We start from the raw sequence: 25,155 nt of genomic DNA on the forward strand, positions 1-25,155 counted from the left end.
AACTAGTCCCAACCCACCTGGAGCAAAGGAGAATGAAGAACACCAAAGACGAAAGGACAGTATTAGCCCAAGAGACAGAAAGGGCCACATAAACCAGAGACTTCATCAGCCTGAGAAGAGAAGAACTAGATGGTGCCTGGCTACTACCAATGACCACCCTGACAGAGAACACAATAGACAGTCCCTGATGGAGCAGGAGAAAAGTGGCTTGCGGAACTCAAATTCTAGTAAAAAGACCAGACTTTTTGAACACAGGAAATCCGGGGTGGAAAGATGGAGTGTGCTGTCACTGCATAGGGAGAGCAACTAGAGTCACATAACAAGTATGTATAAATTTTTATATGAGAGACTAACTTGAATTGCAAACTTTCACTTAAAGCACAACAATAAAAAAATTTAAAAGTATTAAATAAAAAAAAAGAAAATGTCCTACATGTACTACTTTTGTGAGTAGCATCTGGGTTCTTAAAATCTCATGAATGGCCATCTAAGATACATCTACTGGTCCCATCCTGTCTGGATCAAAGGAGAATGAAGAAAACCAAAGACACAAGCAAAATATTAGTCCAAAGAACTAATGAACCACATAAACCACAGCCTCCACCAGCCTGAGCCCAGAAGAAATAGACGGTGCCTGGCTACCACCACCCACCGCTCTGACAGGGATCACGATAGAGGGTTCCAGACAGAGTGGGAGAAAAATGTAGAACAAAATTCATGCCCACAAAAAATAAAAAGGCCAGACTTACTGGTCTGACGGAGACTGGAGGAACCCCCAAGACTACGGCCTTCAGACACCCTGCTAACTCAGAACTGACACCACTCCTGAAGCCCACCTTTCAATCAAAGATTAGACAGGCCTATCAAACAAACAATAACGCACGTGAGGACTGTGCTTCTTAGTTCAATCAAGTATACAAGACCAAATGGGCAACACCTGCCCAAAAGCAAAGATGAGAAGGCAGCAAGGGATGGGAAAACTGGACAAACAGACACAGGAAACCCGGGATGGAAAGGGAAAGCGGGAGAGTGCTGACACACTACGGGGATTATGACCAATGTCACAAAACAATTTATGTATAAATTTCTGAATGAGAACCTAATCTGTGCTGTAAACTTTCACCTAAAGCACAATAAAATCCTATGTATATATATGTAAATGAATTATAATTTTTACTAGAATCACTCTTGTTGCTTAGGTGCTTTCCTAAGTAGAGAAGAATGGGAAGGTATATTGGCCTAACAAAATTGCAGCTAAATTTCTTTAAAGCAGGCTATTAAGAAACCTAACAAGTCCTGAATAAAAGGGAGAATTGCCCAGATATAATACATGAAGTACAAGTCGCATGATCTTTGCAAAATTAAACTAAAAGCAAATTGCTTAGGACTCAATGTTGGCATGCTATCATCAGCTGGGAAAACACACTGAAAAACAAATGTGATAAGGATTGTGCAGTGTTCTTGTGATTTAATAAGATTAAAACTAGGAAACTCAAACAGAGAAATTAGGCAATTCCTACTTATACCACTCAAAAGCATTATTTTAAATTATCTATAGGTTTTAGTGATAAAGTTATGGCAACCTAATTGTATTAAACACTAATTTCAAACATTCTATCTATCGTCAAGGGTCTGAAATGGCAACAAAAGGGACAAAGAGAGATTCAAGGATGATAAAGTTCCCTAAAATCAACAAGCATGATCTGTCTGATTTCCAATTCTTATTTTGATGACTAGACCAGGGGCAAACATATACAATGTTAAAATCAAATACATGTGGAAGCTTGATAAGACTAATTCATGCAAAAATAATTTAGAAAATTATTTTCTATAAGCTTAACTGAAAATTAAATATATTTATATATTTCCACTTAGCAGTCACTGGTCCATTCCTTCTGCCTCCTGGAAAACTGCATGTGTGAGCTTTTCCCCATTACGTTCTGTTCTGACCTAGGTGATCGCATTTACCATCTCACTAATACACTTGTCATCTAAATTTCCTGTGTATCATGTTTCCTACATCTTCCTATGCTACTGAAAAGTGCATTTTCTGCAACTGTGTCATCTTTCCCTGATGTCATATGATTTAGTTCCAAATAAAACACCAGAAATCAAACATACTGCCGCTGAGTCAATTCTGAACCCATATGTTAAACAGAGTAGAACCAAGCTCCATAGGATTTTCTTGGCTGTAGTCTCTGTGAATTGAAAGGATTTCATTTTACTTGGATTCACCATCAACGCCCGTAGAAGCAGCAGTTAAGAAATCAAACAATGTATATATTTTCCAAGATTTTTTTCTTTATTTTGTTAACATTTTAAAAATCTGTATGGCATGACAATAACTAAGGGGAAGATAAGATTTCTTTCTACTTCTAAGTGTGATACTGTAATACTTTAGGTACTAAAGCAGAACTACTATTTCTTTTTTAGTTTCACGATGGCTTATCTAACAGATCAAGATAATGTTTGTAGTAAGGTGTACGTAACGTAATGTTAACTCAGTGGTCTAAAGTGTTAAGCCATTAAGCAGATTCCTTAGTAAGCCAAATTTTTGGTCACTGAAGTGTTGAGATACACGTTGATGTTTAAAAGAAAAATCTTTATTAAAATAACTTGAGCTTCATCTTCTAGGAGCTTCTTTTTAAGCCTTCCGCCCCTGTAGTTACCATATACTAGGCCTCTAGAAGTTAGTATGTTACGCTGAAACAACTTGACGGGACCTAAGGATACATAGGGCTTGTTTTACAAAGAAAAAATTATTGATTAGAGCAGCAAAATTCTACACTTACCTAGGTTATTGTAAAGGCAGTTTGAAAAGTAACTCTGCTAAGCTTGTGAGTGGAAAGTAAGTGCCCAGATCACCCGCTGCAAGGCTGTAACAAATACAGTTAAATTAAAAAGAAAAGAAAGAAAGAAATCAAACGATGTATCGCACTGGGCAAATCTGCTGCAAAAGACCTCTTTAAAGTGTTAAAAAGCAAAGATGTCACTTTGACAACTAAGGTGCGCCTGACCCAAGTCATAGTATTTCGAATCACCTCATATGCATGTGAAAGTTGGACAACAAATACGGAATACCAAAGAAGAATTGATGCCTTTGAATTATGGTGTTGGCAAGAATATTGAATATACCATGGACTGCCAGAAGAATGAACAAATCTGTCTTGGAAGAAGTACAGCCAGAATTCTCCCTGGAAGCAAGGATGGCAAGACTTCATCTCACTAACTTTGGACATGTTATCAGGAGGGACCAGTCCCTGGCGAAGGATATCATGCTTGGTAAAGTAGAGGGTCAGCGAAAAAGAGGAAGACCCTCAACAAGATGGATTGACACAATGGCTGCAACAGTAGGCTCAAATACAGCAACGATTATGAGGATGGCGCAGGACAGGACAATGTTTCGTTCTGTTGTGCATAGGGTCTCTAAGAGTTGAAACCAACTCGACAGTACCTAACAACAACAACAATCTTTATGGAAACAGATTGCCAGGTTTTTCTTCCACAGCACCACGGGGTGAGTTTGATCCACCAACCTTTTGTTTAGTAGTTAAGCGCAAAGCATTTGCACCACCCAGGGAACCAGCTCCAGCTACTATTGCTGTTGGGTGCCATCTCAAGATAATCCCAACTCATAGCAACCCCATAGGACAGAGTAGAACTGCCACGCAGGGTTTTCTGGCTGCAGTCTTTACAGAAGCAGTTCACCAGGTCTTTCCCCCACAGAGCCACTGGGTGGCTTCGAACCACCACCTTTTGGTTAGCAACCGAGCACTTAACCATTGTGCCACCAGGGCTCCTACCAGCTCCACCTAACCTCCCAGAAATCAAGCTCTCTGAACCTTTCAGTGCTGTATTCAAATGAACGCAGTAAAGGAGCTTGATCCTATTCCTTGGACTCCTTTTGAGAACATTTTTTACCGTTTATGGTTTCCAGGAAATTTGCATTCCTTTTTTTCAAACAGAATGCTTTCCTTTAATGGACTTACAGTTATCTTAAAGAATCACATAACCAATTCCTGAATTACACGTAGATCAAATCATCTTCAGAGAGTATTTTGGCTGAGACAATCTTGAAAATAAAGTGTTAATAAGTCCTCTAAGTCATTCTGCATGGACATCATGTTAAAGGATTAAACTGTAATTTTCAGACTCATATTCTCTCCTATTCTCAAGATACCCCCTAGTTCACATCCTCATTTCTAAGTTCTATTTTGTTTTATGTCATTGTACAATTTATTAAAACCTTGCTAAAACTTAACTGCTTCAGGTGAGTCACCAATATGCATTAAGAGCAATAAAGGATTACCAAGACAATGGAAGACACATCCTTCACCATCAAAGGGCTTATAATCAAGTTAAGGAAACAAACACATACAGAAGAAATAATAATACCGCCTCAGACTTGCAGAAGTCTGCAAGCAAAATCCATTCATGTCTCTTCTCCCATTCATTCCTTATATACATAAAGGAGCCATTACCTATATGTAATATAGGTAAAGCAGCCATTCCTTTCCTTTATTTACAGATATGGAGACTGAGATCCAGAGTAACCATGCCAAATTCCCACAACAAACATGTCCTTTAGAAAGCGTAAGACCCAAGATTGCCTGACAACTGATACAGTGCTCTTGAATACACACAAAGAAACAAAAGAAAAATCATTTTAAATATGCATGCATGTACATAAGTGAAGATGAAATATGGTGAAGGTATTGATTAGAGCTGCAGGAAGCTTTCCTGAAAGAGATGTGTTCCAGAAAGTTGAATGTTATGTAATAAGTGAAAAAGAGTCAATGTAGAACTAAACCAAAAAGACAGTCAAGAACGCACAAAATAGTGTGAACAAAGGAACTGGTAAACATGTGGATAAATCTAAATTTAAGTATTGACAATTAAGTAAAACAATAATAACAAAAGGAAAAGTTGAAAACAATGAGGAATCAAAATACAAGACAATAATAACTTGAAAGATGAAAAGGTGATCAGAGGTCCTTACATTTTTTAGAAGGGTAGAGATACTAATAAACCAAACCCACTGCCATCAAGTCGATTCCGACTTAGTGACCCTGTAGGAAAGAGTAGAACTCCCCCCATAGTGTTTCCAGGCAGCAGCTGGTGGATTCAAACGGCTGGCCTTTTGGTTAGCAGCCAAGCTCTTACCACTGCGCCACCAGGGCTCTGAAATATTAATAAGCTACAGGAATTCCTAAGTTAAATACTGATGTTAAAAATATAAGAGTAATCACTTAGAAGAAAAACTTCCAAACCAGTGAAGGGAATCCATGAGATTAAAGAAAGTTTAATCTATCGAAAAAATGGCATAAAAGAAGAAAAAAGAGAAGCAGACAAAATATGAAAAACAGGAAATAAGACGCTCTGAGTGAAAATATAACTAACCACAATAGATGTAAACAGATTAAACTCACCAGTTAAAGAAACTTTTAGAATCCATACACTACTTATAAAAGATACAGCTAAAGTACAATAATCTAGAGTGACAGAAAGTAAAGGGATAGAAATACATATATTTCAAATGCACAATAGCTAGTTTAGCCATGTTAATATAAGGCAAAACAAACCTTAAACAAATAAACAAAAGCATTATTAGGGATAAAGAAAGTTAGAAAATAATGTTGAAGAAATCTCTCAGAAAGTATACAAAAAGGTAAAGGATTAGAAAACAGGGGAGAAGAAAAAAGAAAAAAGCAAGGAAAATAGAGAACTAGTTTAGTAGGTACAATATCCGAATAAAAGGAGTTCCAGAAAGAAGGAACAAATTAAAAAAGGGGGTGGGAGGGATGGAGAAACTCATCATAGAAAAAATTCAAGACAGAAGACATGCTGTTCCATATTGAAAAAGGCAACCCAGTTGGTGCCCAACAAAATTGATGCAAATGGACCCACATAAGGCATATCATCAGAAAGTTTCTGGACCCTGGGACAAAGAAGGTACATCAAATGTCTAGAAAGACAAAACAAGTCACAAGTAAGGCATCCGAAATCACATGGTTTCAATTTTCTTGACAGAATTATTGCAAGGTAGAATGCAATGACACTATATCTTTCAAAATTCTGAAAGAAAATTGTCTCTAACCTAGAATATTATAGTTAGCCAAACCATCAATCCAGTGTGAGGGAAAAGTGAAAAGAGATTTCTTTAAGAAAATTATGTTGACAGAATATCTTTTGTGTCAATGTAAAGAAGGGGGATTTAGATAGCTGGCAGAGAGCTTCATGGTTGAGTTAGTGATAAGCACATAGAAAATCATTATTTATTGACGATGCAAAGGCATTCAACTGTGTGGATCATAACAAATTATGGATAACACTGCGAAGAATGGAAATTCCATAACACTTAATTGTGCTCATGCAGAACCTGTACGTAGACTAAGAGGCAGTCAATCGAACAGAGCAAGGGGATACTGTGTGGTTTAAAGTCAGGAAAGGTGTGTGTCAGGGTTCTATCCTTTCATCATACTTATTCAATCTGTGGAGACCTGGTGGTGCAGTGGTTAAGAGCTATGGTGAGCTATGGCTGCTAACCAAAAGGTTGGCAATTCAAATCCACCAGCTGCTCCTTGGAAACCCTATGGTGCAGTTCTTTCCTGTTCTATAGGGTCACTAGGAGTCAGAATTCACTCAGGAGCAATAGGTTTGGGTTTTTTTGTTTGTTTCTTATTCAACCTGTATGCTAAGCAAATAATCCGAGAAGCTGGACTATATGAAGAAGAATGTAGCATTAGGATTGGAGAAAGACTCATTAACAATCTACAACACACAGATGTTACAACCTTGCTTGCTGAAAGTGAAGAGGACTTAAAGCACTCACTGATGAAAATCAATGATCACAGCCTTCTGTATGGATTGCACCTCAACAAAAATCCTCACAACTGGACCAATAAACAACATCATGATAAGTGGAGAAAAGATTGAAGTTGTCAAGAATTTCATTTTACTTGGATCCACAATCAACACTCATGGAAGCGGCAGTCAAGTAATCAAACAACATGTTGCAGAAGACCTCTTCAAAGTGTTAAAAAGCAAAGACGTGGCTTTGAGGACTAAGGTATGCCTGACCCAAGTCATGGTATTTACAATTGCTTCATATGCATGCAAAAACTGGACAATGAATAAGGAAGACCAAAGAAGAACTGACGCCTTTGAATTAGGGTGCTGGCGAAGAAAATTGAATATACCGTGGACTGCCAAAAGAACAAACAAATCTGTCTTGGAAGAAGTACAGCCAGAATGCTCCTTGGAAGCAAGGATGGCAAGACTTCATCTCATGTACTTTGGATATGTTATCAGAAGGGACCAGTCCCTGGAGAAGGACATTATGCTGGGTAAAGTAGAGGGTCAGCAAAAAAGAGGAAGACCCTCAATGAGTTAGATTGACACAGTTTCCACCAACAATGGGCTCAAGCGTAACAACAATTGTTGAGGATGGCGCAGAACCAGGCAGTGTTTCATTCTGTTGTACACAGGGTCACTGTGAGTTGGAACCTACTCAGTGGCACCTGACAATAACAACAACAACAGAGAAAACCAAGCAAATTGACAAAACAAGAGAGTTATCAATTCTTGGGAAAACGTCAAGTGCAGGAAAGGAAAAATAATCTTAGCATGCTGAAAGGATGCTTAATATAATATTTGTAGTCATAATAATGCAAACACTTAATATTGATCAAACCAAAAGGACCATATAACTATATTGTGAGAATGTCAGAATCAGTTGGTGTAGGCAAATGGTGAGGCTAGGAGGAAAGGTGATGGAAACCTCATCTTCCACATGGGAAGTCAAAGGCCTAAAACTGAAAAACCAAGAAGTAGATATAGAATCATGTCATTTGGTGACATGGAAGCAAATAGCAAAATAATCTCCTAAACAATTTGAAAGTTGTTATCCGCTCTTTAATTAAACCACCAAAAAAAGGAACATTGCCGGTCACATAGATTCAACTCATAACGGGCCCGAGGTGGTACAAACAGTTAAAAACTGGACTATTAACCAAAAGGTTGGTGGTTTGAACCCATCCAGAGGAGCCTCAGAATAAAGCCCTGGTGATCGGCTTCTAAAAGGCAGAAAACAGCCTTGAAAACCCTACGGAGCAGTTCTACTCTGTACGTATAGGGTCGCCACGAGTTTATAAAATAAGACGTTGTCTAATTGCTCTTTGTAAAGTGATAAGAGCTCGGCTGCTAACCAAACGGCTGGCAGTTCAAATCTACCAGCTGCTCCTTGGAAACTACGCAGCAGTTCTACTCTGTCCTGTAAGGTCTCTATGAGTTGGAATCAACTCAACAGCAACGGGTTTGGTTTGTTTTTGAGTTTAGAGCTTATACCAATTCATACTCCCCCAGTAATGTTTGAGAGTGCCTTTCCCCACACCCTTACTTTGTCAGTTCAGGTCCTTTAAGGTGCAGATGCCAAGTCAGAATTAGATGTACAAGAGTTTTACTGAAATAAATGCCTAGGAAAGATGAAGGGGAGGAGAGGAATAGGGAGAGCTTTCACTTCACAGTGCAGGTCTGACTCCCAATTCAAGAGAGAAGGAAGATTTGGGTAGGGAGGGCCTCAGACCACAGCACAGTTCTGAGAAAGTCCAGACCAGGTAAATGAGGAATCCCGGAGCAAAAGCTGCTCACTAGAGGAGTCTTGCATTGGGCAGGAGTAGACTAATTACAGCATCCCCACCATTCTCAGTCACGGGCTTGGAGAAGCCTTGAAGAAGTGTGGCCTCATGGTGTGCACTGCAATGGATCAGAAAGTATAGTAGTTGTCAGTCAACTGTGATCAACTGTGTCGACAAATATTTAGTGACTGGCTCTCCAGAAGGGTAAAAAAAAAAAGAACTCTTTATTCATAGCATTTGCTGCTTTCTGTGGTACAAATGCTCCCACTCTGGCCAATTTCAAGCTATCAATGTGGTGTCACTGAGCACTGAGTTTGAAAGAGATACTTTCCCAAGCTAGTAGCTGGCTCCCACATGCCACTGACTATTCCACACAGCAGGTTCTCTTGAAAGGAGATCTCAGCAGGGTACCTCGCTGGCCACCATAGTCACCAATCTGGAACATTATCAAAGTGTGATAACTGAAAAATGGTATTTCAGTATAATTTTATTTTGCATTTACCTTAATATAAGTGAGAGTAAGCCTCTATTAATATATTTATGCATTATTTTTAATGTATTTATTATTACATAATATACTTAATGTATTTTCTGGGAATTGAGCAAATCTTTTTGCTTATTTTTCTTCAAGTTTTTATGCCTATAGTCTAAATAAATGAAACGTGAATATATTAATCCATTTAGTAAGTAAAATATGTTGTTATTAACTGTCGTTTTGTTGGCCCTTGACTCATGGTGACCCCATGCACAATGGAACAAAATGCTGCCCGGTACTGCGCCATCCCCGTTATCGGTTGTGGATCAGACTGTTGTGATCCCTAGGCTTTTCACTGGCTGATTTTTGGAAGTACACCACGAGGCCCTTCTTCCTAGTCCATCCTAGTCTAGAAGCTCTGCTGAAGTCTGTTCAGCATCATAGGAACACACAAGTCTCCATCAACAGAGAGCGGTGGCTACACACGAGGTGCATTGCCTAGGAATCAAACCTGGGTTTCCCATGTGGAAGGTGAGAATTCTACCACTGATCTACCACTGACCTCATAAGTAAAATATACTGCTTATTGTCCAGTTATCATACAATCAGCATTTTCACTATTAACTCCTTTCAATCCTCTCCAGAGGGTAAATAGGAAAGAAATAAATGTACCTTTAAAAGCTTCATATGGGTGAAATCCAACATTAGAAAACAAATTATTGTAATTCCTTTTTGTCCATAATTTTTTAAGTAACAATTACCTAAGCAGTATCAACATAAAATGTCTACACTTAACTTTTCAGGAACTAAGACAAGAAAAAAATCATTGAAACTGATTGAATATAGAAATTTTATGGGGAAAAAACACTGGAGAAAAGTTTCAACCTACTGTTCAACACACAGAGTAACAACAACATCAGTGTAATGGAGAATTTTCCATCTGAAAATCTACAAGAACACAGCAGTCTTTAGGGAAATTAAGTTCGTAATATCATTACGAACACATTTTAATAATAGATTCTTTCTATATTGGCTCATTTATATTAATTGAGATTATTGGTTGCATCTTATTATCTTGGTCTAACAACTTGGAGACCATTCACTATTAAGTTAGAGGCTAAGAAGCTCTGGATGAAGTGGTCTTTTAAGGCATACACATTAAGTATTTCCAGTTGCACAGATATCTTTAAATGAGCAGAACTGTTAATTAGTCCAGACATCAGAGGTCATCCAATATAGCATACCCAAAAATGAACTCAGACAAAATTTAAAGCAAAAACTATAAGGAAGAAACCAAACGATGAAAATTCAAGAACTGCTCTTCTACAAAAGTTTTCTTTTATTTATGTGAACTCAAGCACTGCTACCACATCTACTGGAGAGGAAGAGTCGCAAGGCCCACCCACGGATACACTGAGTTTTAAAATGCTACAGTTTTTCAAATAAAATACACCTCATTCCATCATCTTCTAATCAGTTATCTAGTTTGTGAACTGTATTTGACTGCTTCTGCCTTTTTTCCCTCCACCCCCTCTAACCACAACCACCACTTCTCTTCTATTTTTCAAGTTATTAGCATTTTTCATCAGAAATCAAGAAAAAGAAATGGACACAAATTAATCAAATATGAGAATAATATATAGCAAGTGTTTAGTAGGGTGTAGGTTGAAAGTGGTGGCTAAAAAGAAGTTTGGTTTATCTGTAGACTCCTCTTATCTGAATGTTCTCAAAACATATGATCCACAGTAGTCCAAAAAAAAAAAAAAATGCTTACCTCATCCACATTTTCAAAGGCATTGATGATGTCATAAGGTAAACAAGACAGCAGATCAATCACAAACCAAGTCTTCAGATAGTTCATCCTTATGAGTTTGGGGTCAGAAATGACCTCACCACCGGGCCCCACAAAGGTTGTGTGAAAATTTAAAACAATGTCAACCAGAAAAATAACATCCACCACACTGTCCAGCACCAGCCAGGCTATGTTGTTCTGTTTCGTTTTGAAGGAAACGTTATAAGGAACCATAATGGCGGTGTAGAAGGTAAGAATTAAAATCACCCAATCCCAAGTCGTTTTAAAAGCACAATAATGTAAAATAATGTGTGGTGGCGTCTTTGGCGCTTCTTGCTTATACTGAGGAAGGATATCTGATCCCAGCTGAAGAACCTAAAAAAGAGAAAATACATATCTATAAATGACTTAGATATCACTGCAGAGTTAGTAATGAGATCAGACTTCTTGTTGTTGTTAGTTGCTAGTCTAGTTGATTCAAGCTCATGGTGACCCCATTTGTGCAGAATAGAACTGCTCCATAGGATTTTCAAGCCTGTGACCTTTCAGAAGCAGATCGCCAGGCCTATCTTCTGAGGTACCTCTGGGTAACTTCAAACTATCAACCATTTTGGCTAGGAGTCAAGCACTTAGCCATTTGCGCCACCTAGGGACTCCTAGATTAAACTTACTGACAGTCAAACCACAGCCTATTTATCATGATTCTTGGTTTCAAGGCCAGTCATGCTCCAGGACTTTGTCTTATTCTTCTCCTGCATTGTACCGAATTTTTTTCAAAGGAAGTTCCTCCATGTTCAATTGTTCTGTCGTAATGATCTGTCTGCTGGTCCATCTGGCTTACTTTCCAGCAGCCAGCATTGATTCCACAGCACTGCTGGACATCCGCTCCTTGGAATATCTTCTGCACACTCACTTTGCAAGCCTGCCTGCAGTCACACATCTCTCACTGAGTGTCCAACAGTTATTTGGGTCACTCACCCTTATCCATTTCTCACACATATTTAGCACCTCAGGAAGCATAACTTTGACTCTCAAAGTCTCACTGAACCCCAGGACCCCACTGTTGGTGATCTTGTTATTGAGTGGGACTTAGCATGGGGCCTGATGACTAGCACACAGATATAACAAGTTGTAAATGTTATACACTGCTTTTTCCTTTTCTCCTTTAAATCAGAACTTAAAGAATATTGCATTTCCTGCACAGATGCAAATTCCCTTTAGGGGAAAAAAAAAAGTTCTAAAGACTCAGTTCATGTCTCTATACCTTTTTGACAAATGCAAGAATTTCAGTGCAAGGTTATATGAAACTTGATTTATTCTGATTAGGTCTAATTAAGAGACAAAGAGAAAAAGCAAATGACATAACGAGCAGAAGTTTGGACAGCCCTGGGCAAAAGTAACGCAGGACTTTAGCGACTAGACTCTAGCTTCTGTTAGAGGGAAGGAACCTGGAAACAGTGAAAATGAGTTGAAGGACCCGGTCAGAGTCCTGGTATCAGGACTGCTCTATGGCATCAGTGAAGTTAAGACTGAGTAAACCTATGTGCCAAGCAGTTTGGTAAATGAGTGAGAATTTGTTAAATAATGTTTTCCAATAGCTTTGCCCATCTATGCATCCAATTACTCAGTGTCTTAGGGATTACGGGGATCAAGGAGGTAGAATTCAAAATATCTAAATCATAAAATCCGAAATACATTGATCAATTGAATGGAGGAATAGATATAAACAAAAATACCTATTAGCATGAGTCTCATCTACCACAAAGCAAAGCAATTATATTAGCATCTTTTGAAACTTGGGAAACAATTATCCTGAAAAGTCTCTCAAAAAAAGAACTGAAGTACATTAAAACTAAATTTATAATATGTTACTGGTATTCTCTTTAGTTGTACTATAATTATCGGTTTTAGTTCAATAATTATTAGAAATATTTATGAAGATTTTTATGCATTTACTCATATTATCAGTGCCCTAGCTATATTTTTCCCATTTGGTCTTAAATTACTTAGCAGCAAATTGTCCTACCAGGAATGTAAGCTTTATGTTGGGACAGGAGTATTGCGTATACAGAATCACATAACCATGGCTTCTCTCTCACATCTCAACCACTGGTTATCAGTTTCAATGTCACTGTGTTAGACATGAAAATTTCTTTTATTTCCAATGTTAGTGTTTTACCATCTATGTCTACATACTGTTTGAGCACAAAGAATTCAGACTTGGAAAATAAGAACAAACTCCTCACCGCATGTTTTAATTATCTAGTGTTGCTATAACAGAAATACCACGAGTGGATGGCTTCAACAAACAGAAGTTTATTGTCTCACAGTCTAGGAGGCTAGAAGTCTGAGTTCAGGGCATTAGCTCTAGGGGAAGACTTTCTCTGTCGGCTCTGAAGGAAGGTCCTTGTCATTAATCTTCCCCCGGTCTAGGAGCTTCCCAACACAAGGACCCTGGGCCCAAAGGATGTGCTCTGGTCCTGGCACTATTTTCTTGTTGGTATGAGGTCCTTCTGTCTCTCTGCTGGCTTCTCTCTTTTGTATCTCCGAAGAGATTGACTCAAAACACAACCTAATCTTATAGACTGAGTCCTGCCTCATTAACATCATAGAGGCAGGATTTACATCACATATGAAAATCATATCATGTGACAAAATAGTGGACAGTCACACAATACTGGGAACCATGGCCTAGCCAAATTGATAGGTATTTTGGGGGGACACAATTCAATCCATAACACCACAATATGACTTTTGTGGGCTCTGGACACTGTTGCCTTCATGGGCCCCTTCCTTCATTAAAAAAGTAATAATAAAAATTAAAATTATGCTCTATGACTGCATTGGCACAAAGAAGAATATGTTAATATTATATATTAAAATCACTTTTTACCTAAAAGTTTCTTTTTCTTCTCCTGTTGAAAGAAATTAAAACATTTCCCTGTGTACTGCTCAATACCTGGAATACTGGAAGATAGTTCCCCTAGAGATACAATAGGATCACCCCTGAGTTTGACATTTCTTAAATCTGGCTACCCATTAGAATCATCTGAGAAGGTTTTTAAAAAATACAATATACTCATACCAAAACCCCACCCCACTGAATCTGATTAAATTGGTCTTATGTGGGTTCTCAGAGAACTTATATTTTCAAAACCTCCCCAGGTGATTATAACGTGCAGCCCAATGTGAGATTGCTTCCTTATTTTATATTTCTTTAGACATTCAAGGTCTAATTCTTTAGACAATGACTTGCTTATGTAAAATGTCCTAAAAACACTAAATGAGAAGAGGGAGAAGAGGTGGAACAAGAGGAAAAGAATGGAAACAACAACAAAAAAAAAAGATATACACATATTCGGGCTTTGCTCTTTCTACTAAGCAGAGCACTATTTTAATTTTAGCTCTCTTGGGCTCTCTTTTATAAATCAGTGAGCAACAACTTGTCACTTCCATTGTTGTTTTATTTGCTCTTTTATAAGCAAAACCTTTAGGTGGAAGGGGGTTCAAATCACATTTTCTGATGTATTTTTGTACTGACACAGACATACTCTTGTTCTCTGAAGATCTAAGAGCATTGACTCTGAGTCAGGAGCACTGATGTGGCAGTGGTGTGTATATTTATCTCCATCTAGTATGATAGTGAAGACCCGAAGGTAACCAGCAGGATGTTGATGTCTGTTGAAACTTAATGAAATGCTTACAGAAAGACCAGAATATTTGATGCCGGGAATGGCTTCAAATTTGGAGGTCCAGACGGAATTGAGATAAAATCTACGTATCTTGGAGAAAAATAAGACAACCTGAAATCGCACAGGAAAACCAGACACCCCAGATGAGCAAATTATAAGACTCTTTGAGTACAATTGGAAGAACGATATTCTTGAGTTAGCATGGTATTTCTTTTGGGTCAGTCTTTAGAGAGCTAGGAGCACACACTGCAGAAGTGCAGACTAAATCTCTGTTGAAACCTTGTTATTTCTGAAAGTCCTCTAAAACCACGCCAAAGATCTGAGAGAAAGCAGTTTTGTGTCTGAATCAGGTTTGTGAATAAGGGATGACTGATGAAGAAATACCAATAATCAAAAGACAAAGCAAAAAAAATCAGATGAGAAGAAATGATACAAGTTCCTCAAAAAAATAAATAAATAAAAATAAAAATGATGAGCTGTCAAAGGTAAAAAAAAAAAAAAACTTTCCATCTGTTATGGAGAAAAAACAATCATGAAGGATTCAGGGTGGTAAGAGAGATTTTCTTCTCTGTGGTCCTCTTCCTCTTGTTCTTGTCTAGTTGTGTAAAGGGGAAAAAAAAAAAACTCTGAACAGATGTAACCCAAAAGGAATCATGACTATCAAAGTCAACAGTCACAGCTATGCTTCAGCTTGAGTTATAGAAAGAAGTTGACAACTCAAGGCAGAAAAGAAAGTAGCTGCAAAATCATGTAGTACTTGCTAACAAGCATTGAAAAAGGAAATTGTGTCTATTTGTCTGCTTTAAATCTTGTGCTAATTGCTTATCATTTTTTAAAGTATAGTGATTATCATTACCGGTTAATATTTAATTACTTTAATGTCTTATTTTTGTTTTTAAAAACACATCTGTATGTCAAAGTATTAATCTCTCCCCAAGATAACAGTGCTATTTAGAGGAGAAGGCCATAACAAGCCTCTCTGTTACCTATGGTCTAAGAAGAACTCCAGGGTCGTCCAGATTCAGGGAATATATTTTACTTCCCATCCCTCTCCAAATGAGACTTAATATTTACAACTAGTTAAGACAGTTACTCAGGAGTGCTTCAACCCACTTTTCTTGGGCAGAGCAAACTGATGAACATATGCATTTAATTTTATTTTCTCATCTTTGGTAAATTCCCTCAGAATATTTTGTGAGTATCCACCAAATGCTTAGGATAGGTTTTATAGCTTAATTAGATTTTTGGCAACTTTCATAGCAGTGAGATAAATGATGATTACAAAAGACATGTGAACAATAAAGCTTTTAGCTATCTCATGGTTCTATCATTCCTTTTCTCTTTGCTGTCTAACACTCCCTGGGTGATATCATCTAATCCTATGGCTATATCAGCCATATCTGTTAGGATGACACCTAAGCCTATAACTCAAATATCCCTCCAGAGTGCCAGGTCCATAAATCCCACTATCTTTTGGGCATCTCCACGCTCATTTTCCATCAGGAACTTCAAACTTAATGTGTCCAAAACTGAACTCATTATCATTGCCCCAAAACCTTCTCCTCCTCCTCTTATATTTACCATTTTATTTACCAACACCACCATCCACCCAATTGTCCAAGCCAAAAACAGAGGAGTTGTCCTTGACTCACCCCTCTTGTTTCGCACTCAATTCTAATCTGTCAACAAATGTGTTGACTCTAATCTTGGTGTCTCTGTATCTGCCTACTTCTGCTACCTGTTTCAGGCCATGGTCATCCTAGCTGTGAGGACTTCCTAACTGGGTTCCCTACCTACTCATTCTCCAGAGCCACCAGGTCAAGCAGGAGCTCTTAACCATTTTTGTGTGATCAATCCCTTTGGCAGTCTCGTGAAATCTGTGGACCTCTTCTCAGAATAATATTCTTAAATAAATACAGTAGAAACATTGGACTACAAAGGAAACCAACTGGGACTTCAATTGGGACCAAACTCTCCTTGAGAGTTTTTTCTAAATCACAAATGTGATCATGTCATTTCCACAGCACATGAGACACTTTATGATGTGGCTCCTACCAACCATCACCATCGCACTATATGCCATTCTAAGCCTTTTCTTCTCCACCTGACTCCAAGCACACCGAAGTCATACTCAGAGTCATCATACTCTCTCATCTCTGAGCCTTTGCACATGCTGGCTTCCCTAGTAGGAATGACCTTCATTCCTTCTTTGTCTGGCTAACTCTTAAAGTTTTCATTTAATATTCACTTAGCTCAGGTATCACATCATGCACGTAGCTTTCTCTGGAGTTCTAAGTGTGGGCAAATGCTCCTTTATGGGCTCCCACAGTACCCATCATAAAATTTGTCACATTCTATTGTCAGTTTTCTCTGCTGGATCTGTAGATCCTCGATGACAAAGACCATTTCTTATTTATATCCTTTGCAGAGTGCCAGGCACAGAGTAAACCTTCAATAACTGTTTGCTGCATACATAAAATGGATAAATTAGTGAATTCCCTATCTCGCTTGCTCAAAAGAAACTGCACACTCTACAGGCATCACCTGTGAGGTCATGAACTACTTGCTCATTTAAAAGCAGGAGAGAATAAAAGGAAATATTTGAGATTTGTACAAGGGAAAAATAAGTTAGCAAAAAAATACTTATAAAATAACAGCCAGCAATACCTATATTGAATCATTTGGGGAAAAAAAAAAAGTACCACCACCACCATCTCGGGAAGCAGTTAGTCTCACTTACTTCAGCTAGTCTTGAATGTTTGTGGACCACTTCTGTTTTATTCATTGGTGTGAGCTGCTGCAAAACACTTCGGCTATTTGTCAAAGCTCGTGTCAATCGGGCAAATTTTGTCCAACCTTAAAAATAAGAAAAGAAAGTCTCAGTTTTCACATATAATGAATATGGAATCCAATGTTCTTGCTAATATTCACAGGATCTTAGCAATTGCATAGCACATAGAACTAATGAAAAGTATCAGTCTAAAGCATTTGATATCCACATAAACATCATCATGTTTTGAGGTGTAGCTATAAAATAACGCGTAGCTTTTATGCATAACTTTTGTATTTTGCTCATGTCTATTATATAGTCCCTTTGGTCAAGGCAGCTAAAAAAAACAAAAACCAAACCCATTGCCGTGAAGTTGATTCTGACTCATGGCAACCCTGTAGGACAGAGTAGAACTGCCCCATAGAGTTTCCAAGGAACTCCTGGTGGATATGAACTGCCGACTTTTTAGTTAGTAGCCGTAGCACTTAACCACTATGCCGCCAGAGTTTCCCAAGGCAGCTAGCTGTCCTCAAAATTCTGTGCTCCCCTTTGCATTATATAGGCTTGTCACTGGGAAATAGCTGCCCAGCCAGGGAATACCTTTCCTGGCTTTCCTTGCATCTACATGTAACCGTGTCACTAACTCTCACCAACAGAATATAAGGAGAAGTGATGTGCATCTCTTCCATGCCAAGACTTAAGAAGCAAGTGGAACTTCTCCAAACTTTTTTCCCAGTCTACCAGCTGGCTGCAAATGATAAGGCCCTAGAAGATGGGAAAGCCCCTGAATCACTGCGTGGAAGAATGCCATATGCCAGCCAGAAGCAACTACTTTGGACTGTTATCTGTGCAAAGAATATGTTTCTATTGTGGTAAACTGCTGAAAGCTGGGGGTTTATTTGTTACAGTACTTAGTATAACCCTAATTAAACACAGTCTTACTGTATATTTGTGTGCATGTATACACATATAAGATAATAAATCCCAATTTTAACAAATTGGGTCTGTTACATTGGCTCACGTATTACGCGTCTTAGCACACAACTCCAACTTCCTTGTAACACAGCAAAATGTTATCCCTCTCATATTAACAACTGCTGTGATATCTAAAAATTATTTTTTTGGAATATCTAGAATCCTTAATAATGTTTTTTGAAACAGCTGTAACTTCCTGGGGAAAGTAATGTGAATTTAATGGGAAAGAAATTTCTTCTGAGGCCTCAGATTGTCATTATTAAAATCATTTATCTCAAGGACATGTCAAGGAGATGTGAACAAGTAGAACAACATCACTGTATTCTTCTCCTGTCTCAATTTTCCTTTCTCCAGGTATTTTAAAAAAACTCTGAAACCATTAAAGATTCCATTAAGAATTAGCATTTGATAACTTCTATGGTAACACCCTTCACAAGGGTATTTGCCAGCAACCCTTAAAAATGAGAAACTCCTGATTGTCCAAAAGAATGACACTCATGGTAATGATGAAATTTCAGACAATGTGAAAGAAGGGGAAGGAAGAAATACTGGGAAGACAATAGCCTAAGGTCTTTCCAACCATACCATGTAGGTAAGTGATGTCATACTTTACGACTATTGCTAATACTAATTCGGGTTTCATTCGAGCTTTGTATTGCCCCACCAATTCAGCATCCTCTACGGTAGTCAACAACTGAATTGGAGAAGAAACAAACTGGCATCAATTGATAGAAGGTCGTTATTTCTCATTCATTAACAGATGCCATCCTAGTAACTAAAACAAATAAACAAAACAAAAAAAGAAAGCATTAGGCTTTCAGAATTGTATCCAACCCTAAACCTAACTCTGTGCAATGTGCTAAAGAAAAAAACAAGCACCAGACATGGCACCAGCCCTCTAAGCACATAAAAGACACAATAATAAAAGACCAATAGGCAATCTCTATCATCAGACTTTTCTTCTAAGTGCTAGAGCTCTGTATCTAGTTGGTACTGGTCACCTTTACTAAGATGCCCTACAGGCATCTGAAACTCAACATGTCCAAAATTGATCTTATCACCATCCCTTCCCATCCCCCCTGCCAACTTTGTATCTTTTATATATTCCTGGTCTTGTTGAATGGCCCCATGATTTTTCCAGTTGTCCAAGACATGAAATTGACCCTCTTCACTATTAACTTCGCGCACACACACACACACATCTAATCATATCCAGGCCTTATAGATTATAACTTAATCAACAGCTCGCAGATCGAAACTCCTTACCCCACTCATACTATGTTAGACAATATATCATCTTTCTCCTGAGTGAGGTGGCAGCATCCTAAAGATCATACTCTCTGTCTGCTTCCTGACCATATACTCCCTCCAAGCAACTCTTCACATTACTTCTCAAGTTCTTTGGAAAGCACAAATATGACCATGCCTTTCTCCCTTTTCAAACTCTTTAACAGCTCCCGGAGGTAATCAGGATAATTTAACCTCCTCGGTTTGGTATATCTGGCCCCAAGGTTTTGTTCCATATCCATCTCCCATCACTTCTTTATAGATGCCTTGTATTCCAGTCTTACTACAACCAATAGCAAACTAAAAAAGAATAAATTCAAAACCAAAATTAAATCTACTAGTAATTTCTGAGCACCTGATGACGTTTCATGCCTCTGTGTTTTCACATGGTATAATTCTGTCTGCCTGGTATGCCTTTTCCCTATCCTATCTGTCTGGCTAACTCCTGCTCATCCCTATAGATTCAGTTCAAGGATTAACTCCTTCTGGAGGCTTCTAGGGTTGACCTGTAAGACAGAGGTATCCTCCTCTGCACAGTCACAGCATAGGATACATAGCCCACATGGCACTAACAGCACTGTGATACAGTAGTTGATCAGCATGTCCTCACCCTCACTATTGTCTAACTCTCCTTATCCAGCACCTGGCCCAGGGCCTGGCACAAAGGAGGCCATAAATAAATAAAATTTATTTCGAATTTTAAAAACTAGAGTTAACAATAAACCCCATTTTGTTTTATTATCATTAGGTTAGAGTTTGGTTCCGGTTTATTGGGGTGAAAGTGGTGAGGGCATCTTTATATGACAGCAACTGTCTTAGCAATGGGTATCTTAGAATATTACCTAGTGGTCATTTCTCTTTCTTACATTAACTGAGTATCTTAATTGCATTGATTATTTCTAGAAATGTCTCGAACTTACTGAGGTTTATATTTATAAATTAGGTAATGTTGAAGTAATGCTGAATATTGAATTAAAAGGGAAATAAGGTTTATCTAGAAAATATTTTGAAAAATGTAACAGGAGATGCTAAAGGAATAAATGGAATGAATGACACATGGAAGAGTACAAATCATCAAATGGCACGTGTTCTCTCATTTCCTAGGATCATGCAGGGAAGTAAACGTGTGACAAAGCAGAAATATGACAACGAAAGCTTATCAACCTCTGATTTTCTATTTGAAGCGTTGTGAGTACACTACTGGGTTTCTTAATGAGGAAGCAATAGTTCCTAATTTATATATAAAAACAAAGCTTGTTCAAATATGTCTCTTGGTGTATCTTAATTTACACATGAAGTCAGTATGATCAAGGAATATTTCTTCCCTTATTCTAGGTTCCTAAAAGATGACAAAAAATTAAAAACAATGAAAATAAAACACATGTATTTTTCTTCATGGGAAAATATAGGACTATCATTGATTAAATACAGGAAGAAACTGAGAGAAAATGTAGTATTAACTCTTTGTTCTAAAAGTATTTTCACACAGCATTTTCTGAGTGAAACTACCCTTAAACATAAGCGAAAATGGAACTTATTACGTGATATGACTTTTAGAGGACAGATCATATTCTTTCTATCCCTGGTTGTCTAGTACCACAATTGGCACATAGTGGCCACTACATACGTTTTTGTTGAATGAATGAATGACTAAATAAGTAAAAACACTGAACAGGAATTAACATTATATGTAGGTAAAATTTAAATATAAAGAGATAAATACATTCAGCTGTTAGCAAGTGTTAGTATAACTCACCTATCCCATGAAGGAAGGGCTTTGGGTAGAAAAGGTGTGATAGTGGAGACTGAGGAGGGAATGTTAGACATGCTGAGGACTGTAATTCTGCCCATTGAAGGAGAATTTGAAAATTGCTAGCAGGAAAAGAAAAGTAGTGGTGGCAAATGTTGAAATGACTCAGAAATACTGGGAGAGGGAAATTTAGGAGGAAAGATTTGGAAAGGATTTTTTTCTTCCTAGAGAAAGCAAAGTTAAAAGTAATTGTCAATTTGAGTAACCTTTAAGGAGCTTTGATATCAAAATGTTCTGGAAGCTGGAGAACCAATACAAAGCCAAGCAATTTTTATTTCACATTTAAATCAACTGGAGTACTCAAAGATGAGCTCTCAGAGCTTCTCAGGAATCTTATTTGTCTCTGTCAGGGCCTTCTGGTAGTCCCTGGTTCTAACAATTAGCATTTTTCTCAAGACCACTGTACTATCCCTCTCTCCTCGCTTTCAGCAGATTACCTTGCCTCGCCCTTCCCTGAAAAAACAAGTCATCGGGAAAATAACCTTCAACTTCCCTTCTCTCCCCCTCACCTCTAGACCTACCCACAAAGGCATCTGGCTCCTGTCTCAAACTCAGTCATTTCAGAGAAATGAACATTTGCTCTTTCCTGAACACACATACGTTCTCTTGATAACATCTAGTGGCTTCCGGAATTTCCCTATCACTAACAATGCCGCATTGAATTTCCTTATGCCTATCCCTTTGAAATCATCTGTGTTCTTAGCTAAATTAGTTCATTTGATTTCTTGCCAACCCCCACTATACAAACTTTGAAGACGTTGAGCAGCCTCGCTGTCTAGATCAGAGAAAAAAGACACATCAGCAGTTCTAACTTTTCCCAGTGATACATTTACTGATCTCACCTTTACAGAGACCTAACTGGTGTGACTGATTATTCAGCACAGTTCACTGACGCTACTTAGATGTGGTCGATACGAGGTAATGTGCATAGACAGCTGAATATGAAGAGCCTAATACTTGCTCTGTAAGTTGTTCATGGCATTACAAAACATTTGTTCTCCTAAAAGCTCAGGATACCAACTCCTTCTTAATAAAACATTAGTTTAGTTCTATTGGGTTGCAATTAACCTCTTTGTCATGGACTGCCCAATCTTAAGAATTAAAGGAACTCACAGAAGCAGTTAAATCAATCTAGACTGCAATACAAGATTCTAATCTATAAGAAAAAAAGCTTAGATAAACAATTATACTCTTGGCCAAAGAGACAGAATAGTATAATTACTCATATTTCATATGCTGTTTCTTCTCTAAAGAAAAACCATTGGCTTCCCACAAGGGAAAGGCTGCTATTTTTGCTGTTATTTTCATTCTAAGTATGTGGGTTTTTTTGTCTTTTGTTTTGTCTTGTCTCAATTATTGGCACAAAGGTGCCATAACTATTTGGCACAGGATATTTCACACTATAAATGTCTTGGCAGTTTTGGAGTCTGTTCGAAAATACTATACAGTATAAATGGGCAGAGATTTGGGCTATCTCTTTCAGAACACATATATGGATAATCAACAGAATGGCTTTTCTGGCTGTAATTTTTCCCCTTTGTATTATTATAAACGATGTGTCAGGTACTATTGACTGATTATCTGAACAACTGTTCAAGATCTCAATACCAGGAACAAAACATAACAAGAACACTTTAATTCCTTAAATTATTATCAGTAAATTTCTTTGGTTTAAAACAGTACAATTCTATTAGAATCAGGGTGATTCTCAACTTGTGCTTAGTTTTTGTAGACAGAAAGGAGAGCAGGGAATTAAGGTGGCCAGAAGCCTCAGTAATAAGTTTTCATAGGAAAGGATGAGGCAGCATGATGCAATGAAGCAAAGAGGGATTTGAAATCAGTCAGACTGAGTGTCAACATCTTCAATAGTCAAATGAGGGTAATAATACCAATTTTCAGAATTATAGGAATAGAGTAATAATGAATATAAAGTTCCTGGCACATACTAATTACTCTATCAAAGCTGGTTTCCACCCCTTTCAATGTGTTTTGCAACCAACCATCATGGTATAATTCAAAAGGTATTGTTGACATCACCCAGTGCCATTTAGTTAAAAGGCAAAAATTAATCCAGAATGAAATTTTGGTGATCATAGAATTCATTATGAGGAAGAACTGCACTCAAATTAGTTGGTTGCCATCATATGTTACAGTCACTATTCCAGGTAGGATTGTGAAATAAAATTCAGAGTTAGCCAGTTTATTCAAGTCTTTCAACTTTATATCAGAGTTTCTTGGTAAAATAGTTATCCAAGTAGAATGGGATTGACATGATTTCCAACCCATCTTGGCCAATTCTCAGAGGACTTCAATCTTTGCTCCTATCACCGGCCCCTTCACCGATTAAGAAGGGAAAAAGCTCTTGCTTTTAAGTCACATACTGGATTTTCCAGTGTGTGAAATCACTAGTCTGTTCTGAATCCTGAGACACTTTCTTATACCCTGCACAGAACTTTTATTCTCTAAGTATTTCTTTAAATTTTTGCAAATACCACACCTTAAACTCCTGATCTTTCTCCTTGATCCTACAGCTTCTTGATTCTTCTCATTTGCTCACCTGACCAAATCCCAACTCTGGTTAAATCCAACTCTCTTTATTTTACATCTATACCCCTTTTGCTGAACATGGGTGGAGTAAAACATAAGCATGCTTATAGATATTAGTGAAATTCATGACCACTAGCCATAAGTGGGCCTTAGTGCTGCCCAGTAATCCTCTTGTATCCCCCATATCTACTCACTGCTCTCCACTCTTAGCCTTTTCAAGACCCGTGGGACATACACTCTCCCACCCACTTTTTATGCCTCTGGAGTTCTTTGGAAAGGGGTTAACCCAATTTTAACACATTTGGCCTCAAGGTGGGAGCTTTTTGAAATGTGTGAAACTCAAAAATCCTAAGTGGGAGCCTCATTTTTGTTAAGATTGAGCATTGTCTTAGACAATGCCTCCCGGATGTGTGAATTTTCTAAACTATTGACAGGTTTGCCTTTATTTCTGTGACATAAGCCTCCTCACTATGTTTCCCAGTTACTATGTCCTGCTGAGAATGTACGTATTGTTAGAATATGTTATTGTCAGTCTTCATTCAGTCATAGTGGCCGTTTTCTCATTTATTCATTGTTTCCAGGTGTTACTGGCTCCCTTCTTTTCTAGCTTTTGAACAGTAAATAATGGCTTTCCAATAAGGAATAATGCATTCCAGTGGTATTTTTCAAGAGACTGGAACTCCTATAAGTTATTCTTACCCTGCATTCAATTTTGGGGCCTAATCATTGCTTTCACATGTAGCAGGTGGCATGCACTGCTGTGAGCAGTTTTGCAGTATTCCAGGACAGCTGTTTCTGCTTCTTAGCTGTTAGTACTGCTTTTGTTATAATGAAGAATACATAGTAGAGGTAATTTTCCTGAGATTCAAATTCATTTGATTTTATTTATTTTGCTTCTAAGTACTGCTTTTGCAGTAATGAAGAATGTATTGTAGTGGTAATTTTCCCGGGATTTTAAAAAAAAAAATCTCTTGACTTTATTTATTTGGGCTGTAAGTACTGCTTCTGCAGTAAGGAAGCATCCATTGTACCATGTTTTGAAAGTTTCATGAAAAATCATAAAAAGGCCAAGAAGACATGACACAGCTTATAAAGACAATGCTCTACATTCTACCTTGGTGAGTAGTGTCTGGGGTCTTAAAAGCCTGTGAGCGGCCATCTAAGATACTCC

General features: G+C 37.9%; 1 protein-coding gene across 2 annotated transcripts in view; it reads right to left on the minus strand.

The window, feature by feature from the left end:
* KCNH5 (potassium voltage-gated channel subfamily H member 5) overlaps window positions 1-25,155 on the minus strand; it is a 351,487-nt gene that overhangs the window by 269,877 nt on the left and 56,455 nt on the right. For both annotated transcript variants that reach the window (XM_004370933.2, XM_004370932.1), the window contains exons 5-6: window positions 17,336-17,451; window positions 10,886-11,278 (exon numbers count right to left, since the gene is read on the minus strand). In XM_004370933.2, coding sequence (XP_004370990.1) covers window positions 10,886-11,278; window positions 17,336-17,451 — 509 coding nt within the window. The remainder of the gene's footprint in view (window positions 1-10,885; window positions 11,279-17,335; window positions 17,452-25,155) is intronic.

Source organism: Trichechus manatus, unplaced genomic scaffold (genome assembly GCF_000243295.1).
Source record: "Trichechus manatus latirostris isolate Lorelei unplaced genomic scaffold, TriManLat1.0 scaffold00010, whole genome shotgun sequence".
Classification (NCBI taxonomy): Eukaryota; Metazoa; Chordata; class Mammalia; order Sirenia; family Trichechidae; genus Trichechus; species Trichechus manatus.